Consider the following 12687-nt stretch of genomic DNA (forward strand, 5'->3'; position numbering starts at 1 on the left):
GCTGATGACAAGAAAAAGAAGGACAGAAGGTGAGATTGTGAAATAAAAAGCGGGAAAGAGACAAAGAAAAAGTAGAGTAAAATAATCGAGCGGATGTCAGGGTTTCAGTCTGAACCTGCCACTACAGGCCCGAGGCCTCATGTTAATTAATCATTACCCAGAATTAATAATTCATCCGCCATCACCGAGCATATATGTGGACCCTTGGAAAAGTAGTGGCCGCACAACAGTAGCAGGGATTCAAAAATAAATAAAGAATTCCCAATATCGATCACAGGAGGTTTTGGTTTTCTATCATCTATCAACTCCATCGCTGTAAATGGATTATGAATGCTCACTCAGGTAAAGCACTTGTTCAGCTGTATTTGAAGTGTTAAAGTCCTATATACAGAGTAACTGACCTCTGTTCAGCATTACACAGTGCACTTAAGGTTACCATCTGCTTTTGATGAAGTCTTCAATGATGGTGAATTCATAGGACCTTGATAAGTGCTACGTAAAAGTGAATGTGGAATTTGCTCTGCGTAAAGCGTACCACTGAAATGCCGTTCTCCATGGCACTCCTCAGTTCTGTGAGAGCAGGAGAGTAGGATCAAAGCAGACGAACACATTAAAGCAGGATCTCACAGCCCTTTACAATGTGTCCGGTGAAGCAGGAAACATGAACAGAGTAAGCCCCAAAGCCTGAACTGGGTGTGAGTGTTTAGATTCAGACCTGGGACACTAGGCGAGTGGAGTCTGGCCAATCATGACAACAGTCAATCAATCAACTGTCAAGTAGGAAAGAAAACCACAAAAATGATACTGGCTTTGAGGGCCACATTTGAGTATCCTTGACCGAAGACATTCAGTTACATTCTCAAACCAAATGCTTTGGGGTTATCATCAAGTTGTCTTCAACTGACACATTGCGATTAAGTAACAGGGTCCGTGTTCACTGCTGATTGGTTGACAATTAATGGAAGAACATAGTTGTGACGAATTGTGTCCATGTGGGTTTCCTCCGGTTGCTCTGACTAAATTGCTTATAGGTATGAGTGTGTGAGTGAGTCTCCTGCAATGGAGTGGACCTTTCCACGGTGGAGTCCCGACACCATTCAAGCGTGCTACTCCCAGGTCCCATGTCCTGGGAAAACAGCTCTTTAAGCACAGTGGGGCCTGCTGATGAATAATCACTGGTTTCCGGCCAAGAGGGACTTTGGGGAGGGCACGGGTGAGGTCCCACTACACTTTGTGCTGCACACTTCGATATCCCATTGCAGGGGTGCAGAACACGGTGCCGGCGGCAGGCGAAACCCACCAGAGGCGCGTTTGGGGTTCATGCGCTCGGCCCCCTGAGGTGCGCCAGCCAGCGGCAGCTCCACCTCGTGCAAGAACTACTCGTACCAACATATTAGTTGAAAACATTCTAAATAATAAAAAATGGGTGAATATGCCAAGTTCTCTTAAATCGCTAGCAGTGATTTAAAATATCTTGACAAATTCACCTATTTTTTTCAAATTTAGAATTTTTTCCAGACCTGTTGTAAGAATCATGTAAACAACACATTCCAGAGAAGCTTGAGGTCACAGCTTGAAGTTCATGTCAGTGTAGCTCTTCTGTCTCATAGAACTCGGATCACATTTTTGAACTAGGTGTTGCAGATCAAATATTAATCAAGATTCAGCAACTGCAATGCTCATTTCTCAAATGTTTTCAGAAACATATTTTAGTGGACTATTTAGGAGGAATAAGATAAATTTTCTCAACGGTCCACAGCACCTTCATGTACCGTGAATACTGTATTATAACAGACATTTACATAACATTTCTGGTTTGTTGAATCCATCGTGGCACACTCATATGAGCCCTTCATAAGAAGAAAGTAAGTGAAATGTATGAAAGTGTTCTTGCATGAAGCCCATTGGGTCCAGTTTTCCCCTGGTCACTGTATTAAAAAACCAGGGCAGAATTTAGGACAGCAGTGTGCAACAACCTAAAAGTACAGCTGAGGTTTGAGTTTAGGGAGGGGGGGGGGTTATAAAAAAACCTGAGCTGAAACATTGTACCTGTACAGTACAGTCAAATAACATGCACTTGGGATTTCTAAACTGTGCAGGATATTTTTCCTCTTTCCCTTCTCCTTCTCCCTTTTCCGACACAAGAGTGTTATTACAGGACGATCATTGAGACACATGAACACAAGGCACTAAACTAACAGGAGGGGGGGGTTGCACTCCAAAGGGACACAATTAAAAAAATGGGTAGAGAGTTTCTGTGTGAGGCAGCTGCAGGAATAAAGAACAAACACGGGCTGCATCTTTTACATTATGGAATGCCTTCTAAAAGGTAAATCAACATACATAAAAATGCTGGCAGGAAAGGATCTCTGTGCATTGAGCCCCTTGGGGGGAAATGAGAGGAACAGGACAGAAGGAGTGAGCAAAAAGACGGGAAGGCCAGGGAAAGAAAAATGCTAAGTGAACGGAGGCGATGGAATGAGGAACAGTTGGCCGAAAACACATTAAAAACGACCTTTAGCTTTAACAGAACCACCAGAAAGTAGATGTAAGGGCAAGGCAGCCAGAAAATACCCTAAAGTTCTGCCTCACACCTTACACATAGAGTCATCCTGTAATCCAGCAGACACTACAGAGTGGGATAGTGTCACTGATAAGAACTATCGTGTGAATACACACTGAATTAGGAGAACAAACAACTGTGCATCCATCTCTCACTGTTGAACAAGGGGGACATTTTTTTTATTCCCAATAATTTATTTTCAGCTGGTAACGTAATAAATTAGGCTACAGCATGTGAATTCCATGGTTACCACAACTACAAGTGACTATCAGGAAAGTGCATATGGCTAGGTCTTCACCTTGTTCGTGGAGTGTAACACAAGATTGGCCTTTGTAATTACACGTTTCCAAAACAATTCTGACCTATCCAAACAACTGCGCTATTAGTTACACTGTGCTGGCTTACAGTTACAAAGAACGTCCATGTTTGACCGCGGTGTCTACATACATAGGTATGTTTCCACTTAAATAAACAGAGCCCTCTGTATAAAGCTATCAAATTTCGCTAACTGTACAGTGGAATGCGAAAGGCCACGCGTGAAGGTGCTGGCCCGGTGTCTCTGAAAATATGGCACGGAGAAGGGAGGAATTTGATGAACACATAATCGGACAGTTGGTAGCAGCTCCAGGAAAACCATGACCCGAGATACATTGCCTGCTTGTAAAATATTAATCCGCAACACGTTTGATTAAAAGTGTAATGCGCTTCGAAGTCCCATATCAGACCTAACACAATTGGTAACAAAGAAAGAAACTATGAAATTGAAAATAATGGTTAGAATCGGTATATATCGTGTACTCCTCCGATAAAATTAGTAGTAGCTACTGCACTTTTTGTCCGACAGAAAAACGAATTTGCAACATAGAAGGAAACGGCGGCCATTCCCCTGCCACAGCTCGATAAAAGAGCGCGCGACGTGCGCGTCCATCCAAACAGTTGACCGTAGGATAAATTCTGCATGTGCGGTGACGTATTCTTCACATATAACATTGGTCTGACCAATCTTTTTTTTATCTGCGCGGTAATCCCAGCCAGTCGGAAGCCTATTTAGTTTTATTTAGCGAGGCATTCTATTTATAAAACCGAACAATGTCGGGGAGGAGTTAATAATTTAGGCCTTTTAAAAGCATTGTTTTCATGGTTTCCTCCGGTGATCTCCTCCAGAAGGGAAGCTACAATTACCTGGTCAGAACTGATAACGCAGGTCAATTTAATCAACTCGCGCTCCCCCTCTCACATTCGTACACGAAAGTGATTTAGACACATTGAAGCTCTCAGCATCTATTACATTATCGATAGGCATACTGTAGAGTAGCCTAGTCGGTAGGCTAGCGGTAGGCCTAATTATTCCAACTAAAATGCAGGTTTGCGCAAACTAACATTTTGTGCAATTATCTGAAAAAGCAATGTCTTCCTGGAAGGCTGTTTGCCGGTTTTACATGGATTTCGCGTAAAGGCCAAAGTAGTAGGCCAAACAAAAGGACCAGAGTGCTTTGCTTCCAGTTGAAATACGTAGGCAATGTTTATTTAGCTTAATCCATAACTATTCTCTGATTTATGGTTACTTAGAATGACAAAGACAACGAATTACCATCGTCGTCATCATCACCATTGCCATTATTTTAATAGCCTGTTGTTGATAGTCGTTGTAGGCTGCTCGTAGATGTGTTTTATAGGCAAAATAAGGGACATTTCAGTTCGGCACACTGCCCAGGCCATAATCGTAAAAAACAGAATTAAACTAAAATATACAACAATGTTGCTGAATACCACTGATTAGTAGCTTGCAATCAGTCATACTGAGGCTAAATTAGTTTTAATAGGCTACATTGATTGTTCGCATAGCACTGTCAATGCAATTATAATAATCAAAGAATGAAACCATTAGTATTATTACCATTATTAGTATTGTATTTATTCATTAGGCTACTATTTGTAGTAGTCTACTGTTGTAGTTTGCACGTATATTCCTTGAATCTATTTGCTTACTGCTGCCTACCACTTAAATTCAGCTTTGGTATTCTGAAATAATTTCGTTGCAATGTAATTCGTGTGTAATTATTTGTAGCCAATAGCAGTTTTTACATAAACTGTCACAAACACTTTTCAGAAAAGCAAGAAATTGGAAACTTGGGAATCTCCAAAAACACCAGCAAATAAATATAAATAAAATAATTCCCCATCAGACGATCTAGCCATTAAAAATAAATAAATAAATAAATAAATAAATAAATAAATAAATAAAAATAATAATAATAATAATATTACTTTTATTATTTTTATTATATATTTTTGTATCTTCTTGAAACGTATTTTCTAACTACGCCGTAGCAAAGAAATTGCAAAAACCGCACAATCTGGCAACCTAAGTTTTTGACCGCCGTTACAGGATGTCCCGCCCTCTCTATGAGTGCAACTTCCTTGAGTCACAGCTCTTGTTTTCCTTTGGAGGAAAATGGCGGCTTCGAGCACGGATCATGCTGCGGACAGAGGAGAGGCTGAACCCGAGCCGGACACCAGTGTCTTGGCGGGACATGCACCGATCGTAAAGAGAGAGCCAGAAGTGAAACTCTTAAGTCCGGCGTCCGGCATGGAACCGCTCTCCTGGTCAGAAGACCACAGAATATCTGCCTCTTGTACAAATAGTGTTTCTCTCATGGAAATAGTGTGCGACATTCACAGCTATAGCAGAGACATGGTCATTCATCGAACCTCCATCCCCGTGCCTGAAGACGTCTGTGTGCTACAGGTAGATTATACAATATTCAGGAATGGCTGTGTAGTCCTGTCTGCATATGCACCAACACTAGAGTTGCCTGTCACTCTGCATGGCAGCAATATTTCTGCTTTCCTAGGGGCAAGACGTGATTGGCTGTCCGGGTCATTTCCCTCAACTTGAATTAGTTTTCATTCACTCGCTAGTGTGTAAAATGGGCGTTGAGTCCGTTCGTGGTGATCGGTAGACCTTCGCAGTTTTTCTTTGACATTTTTCTTGTACTCGGGCACTGTAGCGGTGAATGCAGTGCGCCGTTGAAACGTGGTTATTGTTTACAAATGAACCGATAGTAATTCCTGCCTGGAAAACGAATTTAGTTGTCAGCCAATTGCCTTTACAAGCTAACTTAAACAGATTATTTTCCTGCCAAATTTGTTGTAGTTGATATTTCAGTTGATATAGAATAGTTTCCCAGTAATTTTGGCATCGTTATGTAACATATAAATACAAGTTAAACGACTGCATTTGTTCAGTAAACAGATTCTTATTGGTGTATTGGTGACAAATAAATAATTTTCTCCGAGGTAGTTTTTTATCTGACTGTATAATTGTCATCCCTGGACCTGTGGTCATGTTCATCTCCTTCCTGCCCCCCGTTCCTGTGTGTCCATGGCCTCCCCATCTCCACAGGTTGGGCCCGAGCAGGAGGTGCTGGAGGCGAAGGAGAAGTTGGCCAGCTCCCGGGACCCGGCGGTGAGCCAGGTCTTCAAGCTGGACCGCAGCATGAACCCCACCACGGGCACGCTGCCCCCCATGAGGGGCACCAAGTACACCTGCTGGTCCCCGCTGGGCTGCGACGCCACCGGCCGCTGCCTCCTGGCCTGCCTCACGCTGGACAGCCGGCTGGCCGTCTACGGCAGCACCCACAGGCAGAGCTGGGAGCTGCTGGTGGACCTCACCCAGCTCTACGGCCAGATGCTGGCCGAGAAGGGCTACTCGTTCCCGGGGGCCGAGCCGCCCGCGGGCCGCCTGGACGACCCGGCGGAGCTGCAGAGGCGGCACCGCATGCAGGCGCCCGTGCGGATGGAGTGGTCCAGCGTCTGCTCCACGCAGCAGGTGCAGACCAACAACGAGTGCAAGGACGTGGGCACGGTGCTGCTGGCGGTGCTGATGGAGAACGGGGACCTGGCCGTCTGGCACTTCTCCCTGCCCTTCCTGGGCGGCGGGTCGGTGGTGTCCTGCAGCGCCCTGCGCTCCGGCGTGGCCCAGCCCAGCGCGCTGGCGTGGTGGGAGTACGAGCACGGCGGCCGCAAGATGAGCGGCCTGATCGTGGGCAGCCTGGCGGGGCCCGTCAAGATCCTGCCCGTCAACCTGAAGGCGGTCAAGGGCTACTTCACGCTGCGGCAGCCCGTGGTGCTGTGGCAGGAGGCCGACCAGATCCCCGTGCACAACATCAAGTGCGTGTCGCTCTTCCACCCGCAGCAGAAGTGCAGCTGCAGCCTGGTGGTGGCGGCCCGCGGCCCCTACCTCTTCTGGTGCCTCCTGCTCATCTCCAAGGCCGGCCTCAACGTCCACAACTCGCACGTCACCGGACTGCACTCGGCGCCCATCGTCTCCATGGCGGCCGGTCGCCACGGCGGCGCCGTCTACACCTACGCGTCCGACGGCGCCCTGAAGAGGCTCACCCCCGTCTTCACCGACCTGGCCGTGACCTTCCGGCAGGACACGCTGGAGCTGCCCGAGCGGGTGGCCGGGATGAGGATCCACGGCCTGGCCCTCAGCCCGAACGGGGCCTACCTGGCGCTTCTCACCGCCGAGGGCACCCGGAACTGGCAGCACCCCGTGAACCAGAACTTCCGGGTCCAGTTTGTGGCGCTGAAGACCGCAGACGGGGCGGCGGCCGAGCTGATGGAGTCGCGGGTGCAGAGCCTGTACCGGCAGGCCGACCTGCTGGACCTGGTGCGCTGGAGGGTGGTCCAGGACAAGCGCATCCCACCCGGCCTGCAGGATGAGCTGGACGAGAAGGTGCACCAGTCGGGCTGCGCCTACCTGTGGCGCTTCAAGCTCTTCCTGTGCCGCGTGCTGTATGCATCGCTGCAGAAGGCCCCCGCCCAGGCCAGGTGGCGCCCGGCGGCCGAAAACGCCGCGGGGGAAGAGGCGGAGGAGGGAGGTGGAGGGGCGGATGGAGGTGGAGCTGGGGAGGAAGGCGGGGGCCCCTCGGAGAGCGCAGAGGCCCAGGGGCAGGAGGGCGAGGTCTCGGAGGAGCAGGTGGGGGAGATCACGGCCTGGATTGAGGCCATGGAGACCCACCTGACGCGGGAGCACATGAAGAGCGTGCTGGGGGAGGTGTATCTGCACACCTGGATCACCGAGAACACCAGCATCCCCACGCGGGGCGTCTGCGACTTCCTCACCAGCGACACCACCTACGAGGACAGGGCGGCTAAGGTACGCACACCGGCTCACACGTATGAGTGCAGTCCCCCCTAAAATAGTCCCCCCCATTTTTGGGGGCCAAAAGTAATTGGACAGTTGGCTTCTCAGCTGTTTCTGATTAGATGGGCGTATTCAATTGATTCCTTAGATCAGCTATAAGAAAGGTTTCAGTATCTCGGCTTGTACAGAAGCATCTTATCTGCTCGATCAAAGACCTCCAAACTCATTGGATGGTGCTTCATCCCACAGCAAGGCAATGATCCTTTGCCAGCACTCTTTTTTTTCTCCGTTCCAAATAAGTAAGCTTATTGTTTGGCCTATGTCTCCGACTGCTTTTTCTTATTGCTGAGCCTCATAATGGCTTCCGTTACTTTCTTTGGCATAATTCTGGTCCACATGATGCCAAACGGCACTAAGAGCCTACAATGGCAATCAAATCCTAGAATCATGACCTAGATACTGAAAGCTTTCTTGTACCTGCACTATCACAAACGGCTGAGAAGCCAACTGTCCCATTACTTTTGGTTCCCTAAAAAAGGATGTAATTCCTAGACTGATAACATAATATAGATATAGATAAATACCAGTCAGCACTTTGACCTCATATCGAATGTGAGCCAAAACAGAAATTGGACCACTGTCCAAATGCTTACGGACTGTACTGTTCACTAGGTTACACACACACACCAATCACACAACCCTGCTTACAGAGATACCCACAAGCTTACACACACACACACACACACTCACACTCACACTCACATACAGTTTAAAATGTTAAATAAGTTTTGTTCTGTGGTCTGTTCTATAGTAAAAAACGATGCCTGTGTTGCTCAGGTGCTGATTGGTCACATCTTTAAGAAAATGAACAAGCAGACATTCCCAGAGTACTGCAGCCTGTGTAAGGAGGTGCTGCCCTTCACGGACCGGAAACAGGCCGTCTGCAGCAACGGCCACATATGGCTCAGGTACCTGGGCTCTGCTGCCCTCGATTCTTTTACACCCGACCCCCCTCTTTTATACCCTACACCCCTCTTTTAGTCTTTTATATCTCTCCGCCCATCTTTTACTCCTCTCTGCCCCTCTTTTATATCTCTCCACCCCTCTTTTAGTCCTCTTTTATATCTCTCCGCCCCTCTTCTTTACTCCTCTCCGCCCCTCTTTTATACCTATCCACCCACACTCACACCAGACATTCGGGGACCCGTTCGACTTACTGATGCTGAAAAAGTTATGTGGGCTGGCAGAATGTCACACAGGCCCAAAGTCCCTCGCCTGAAGAGTTTTCAGGTGAAAGGATCGGGGCCTGACGCACTGTTCTCCGTCCCAGGTGTGTGCTGACATACCAGGCCTGTCAGTCGCTCAACTACAGACGCTGCCTGCTGCTGGACAGCATCGCAAGGCACCCCGTGCCCGAAGGTGAGCCCCGCCCTTCTGACCTCTGACCTTCTGCTTTTCCAGCCGTCTCATTGGCTGTCGGGTGCAGGCAGGGCCTTGTGGGCGGGAGAGAATGAGAGCTGAACCAGGAGCACTGAACTTAAGGCTGGGTGTTTGTCACAAGAAAATATTGGCTGAAGTTGAAGTGCATTACTGAAATCTCTTGTCACTGAATGTTGCTGTAATGTGGGAAGGAGCGCTGGGCATGGACTCTGTTGACAGGGGCTGTCAAACATCTGACTGAAACTACCGTGACAAATATCACTGTAGGCCATGTTAGGGCTGACAGTTATTATCCAATAATGGAAAGCACTAAAAACTGAAGAAATCACAGAAATGTGGAAAGTCACGGAACTGCCAAAAAAAATGCCAAAACAAATCGTGACTTCTGTGACAAATACCAAACCTTACTTATAACTGGTTTTCCACATGAATTATGTGATACTGAAAGGAAAGTTCGAGAATTGATGCTGAATGCAAGTCCTGTAGGCGCCTTGGTGTGAGTCACCATCGTTTGGGGGCGTGCGCAGGAGGGGATGTTATGAAACTGAATCTTCCCTGTCTCCCCCCCCAGACCCAGACTGGATCAAGCGGATATTACAAGGTCCCTGCACCTTCTGCGACTCCCCGCTCTTTTAGACTGGGTTCTGGTCTGGCTCTGGCCTGGGTCGTGCCGGGTTCTGGCCTGGGTCATTCTGCCTTCTTGGACTGAATGGGACGCTGTGAAAAGCAGTCCCCACCCTCCACACCATATTAATGTGATTGCTGACGTAGGAAATGAGCACACCTTCCCAGCTCCACACCGCATCCCCTACGGTCAGTTACAGAGCTCTCCCCATTTTAAACATCACAAATAGGGAGGGCTTCTCCCCATTATCTCCAGCAGTGCGTTTGGAACATTGGCACCGTAAACCAATCGATGTTGGGCAAAAAAAATGTATAAATACAAAAATATAAAATGTTGCTCACTGCATGAGCTCAAGGAACAGGACCCCAGGCCAATTAGTGAAGTGACAGAGAGATGGGGAGCTGTGTTTTAAACCCAATGCCCCCCACCCCCCAATGGGCCCAGCCCCTAATGAGATTCTGCTATAATGAGGGACAGTGTGGGTCGAACCGCCAGATGCAATACTAATTTTAATTAAAGGGGGGTGAGAGTGCACATTGTTAAATATAATTAACCCTTGTTTGAGAACACGGGTCGGGGGATGTTTCAGGTCGTCGCGGGTGTTAGCGGCTCTTGATGAAAGACAGAACCTGACCGGCTCTCCCGGTCCCTCACCGTCACTGGGGCTGCTAAACACCCCGCTCTGTCTGGGGGCACAGCAATGAGACGCATCGCCTCCTGCTGGTCGCTTACAGCCATGTTCGTATTAGATCAGTTGTCCTCACTCCTGGTCCTGGAGAGCCGCAGAGTGTGCTGGGGTCCTCACTCCTGGTCCTGGAGAGCCGCAGGGCGTGCTGGGGTCCTCACTCCGGGTCCTGGAGAGCCATAGGGCATGCTGGGGTCCTCACTCCGGGTCCTGGAGAGTCGCAGGGCGTGCTGGGGTCCTCACTCCTGGTCCTGGAGAGCCGCAGGGCGTGCTGGGGTCCTCACTCCTGGTCCTGGAGAGCCGCAGAGTGTGCTGGGGTCCTCACTCCTGGTCCTGGAGAGCCACAGGGCATGCTGGGGTCCTCACTCCTGGTCCTGGAGAGCTGCAAGGTGTGCTGGTTTCTATTTACTCAGCATTCAATTGATCAATTAAAGCAGTTAATCACACAGTTTACTCACCTCACCTGGTTTCTTGTGTCTGAATTGGTTGCTGATATTGAGGCGGAAACAAAAACCAGCACACCCTGGGGCACTCCCAGGACCAGGAGTGAGGACCATTGTATTATTTTAATTGTATAATAATATTGTATATCGAAAATTGTCACTTCAAATGAGCTGTTTTCTCACTGGTGCGGTGAAAACTGGACTTTGCCTGCACTAGCCTATATAAACTCATGTCTACATTCCACCGACAATACCCAGGTCACCTGCTTTCAGCTCCTATTTCTCAGCAAGATTTTTTAACGTTTTACTAATACATGCCTATGGTGACCTGGGGCAGTTAAAATTGCCCTTTAATGATTTTGTGCAAATAAATGTTCTCGTGCAAAATGGCAAAAAGTAATTGTTGGCTCAAAGGTGCAAGGTGATCCCTGTACCTGCTGTTTAGTGTTGGAATTAGGAGTTGGCTAAGACTTTACATTCATATGACAGTCACTGACGATTGCCACAATACTGATGGTCTAAAAATGCCTGGGACCTGTGGATTCCCATATTCTGTGGGCCGTGATTGGCTCTGAATGGTTGTCACAGTAACAAGTCCCGCCTCCTCTGACACTCTGACACATAGTCTCTTTATCTGTCTCACCCTCCTGATGTCACCTATCCTCTATGCAGTCAGTATTTGCACATTTGCACATAAGGCTGCAATCACAGACTTGTCCATCTCCATTGTGATACTAGACGTTATGACTCTGGACCAGTTTCACAGACACAGATCTTAGTCCTAGACTAAATTCAATGTTTAATGGACATTCTCCATAGAAAACTCAATCACTCAAACTAAAAAAGTCCAGGACTAAGATTAATCTGTCTGTGAAACTGGCCTTTTGTGTTTTTTTTTCGATTTTCATATCAAACTCTTGCTTGGAAAGCAGCGCATTTCATGAATGAAACTACCTTTCCCATAATGCAATGCCATAACATAAGCTGCTTTTGAAAAAGAGAACACGCTATACAGTGCAGGATGTGCCACGTTGAGGTCGGAGGTCACAGGAACGAATGGTGGTGTATCCAAACGCATGTCGAGTGCTAACAGGCTCACCATCCCGTTTCCACCACCAGGAACCCTTGGCTGACAGTATTTATCAGTTGCCTTCATGGTAACCCACTGTCCTGGGCGTACAATTATTTTCTTTAAGATATTACAGATATTACATATTTATTCAGTGAAATTTCTATTAAAACAGTCAAGCTGAACCTCCCTCACTTTGAGAAACTGGTTCACTGGTCAGCCTTTTCAATTATGGGGCTTCTGCTGATACCGTAGAAAAACTTGAATAAACTGAAATGAGAATTGACTATTTGTAGACCCGCAAGTTCTTGAATTTTGGTGTCTCTGTGTATAGTAGTGCTTTGCAGGATTTAAAAAAGAAAAGTGGTTTCTGGTTTTTAGGTGGTTCAGGCGATTCATTTTGCTTGAACCCATATTAATGTTGCCAATCATTTCTGTTTGTGCTTTTATTTTATTGTTATTTTGTAAATAAACTTCTGTTCTTGTATTCTGAGGTTGTGGTGACATTTTTCCCCCCAGCAATAAATGCTGACTCCACTGCATTGATCATACATGCATAACACCATGCCAACAGTAAGTACTGTCATTACTGCCAAAACCCTACAGTAGGTAGTCATTACTGTGACATTTTAGTCTGGCAAAATGAATTTAAAAAAAAAAAGTTTAATTTTCTGAAATTAAGGGCAAAGCTTAACAGCAATAGAATATTA

At 47.2% G+C, this 12687-nt stretch overlaps 1 protein-coding gene across 1 annotated transcript; it reads left to right on the top strand.

The window, feature by feature from the left end:
- Window positions 1–5018: 5018 nt before the first annotated feature.
- LOC133142095 (general transcription factor 3C polypeptide 4-like) lies at window positions 5019–12464 on the top strand. The gene is made up of 5 exons (XM_061263071.1): window positions 5019–5312; window positions 5970–7727; window positions 8553–8683; window positions 9046–9134; window positions 9727–12464. Exons 1-5 carry the CDS (start codon window positions 5019–5021, stop codon window positions 9789–9791), a joined length of 2337 nt encoding a protein of 778 aa, XP_061119055.1. The 3' UTR covers window positions 9792–12464.
- The last annotated feature ends 223 nt before the right edge of the window (window positions 12465–12687 follow it).

Source organism: Conger conger, chromosome 12 (genome assembly GCF_963514075.1).
Source record: "Conger conger chromosome 12, fConCon1.1, whole genome shotgun sequence".
NCBI classification, from domain to species: Eukaryota; Metazoa; Chordata; class Actinopteri; order Anguilliformes; family Congridae; genus Conger; species Conger conger.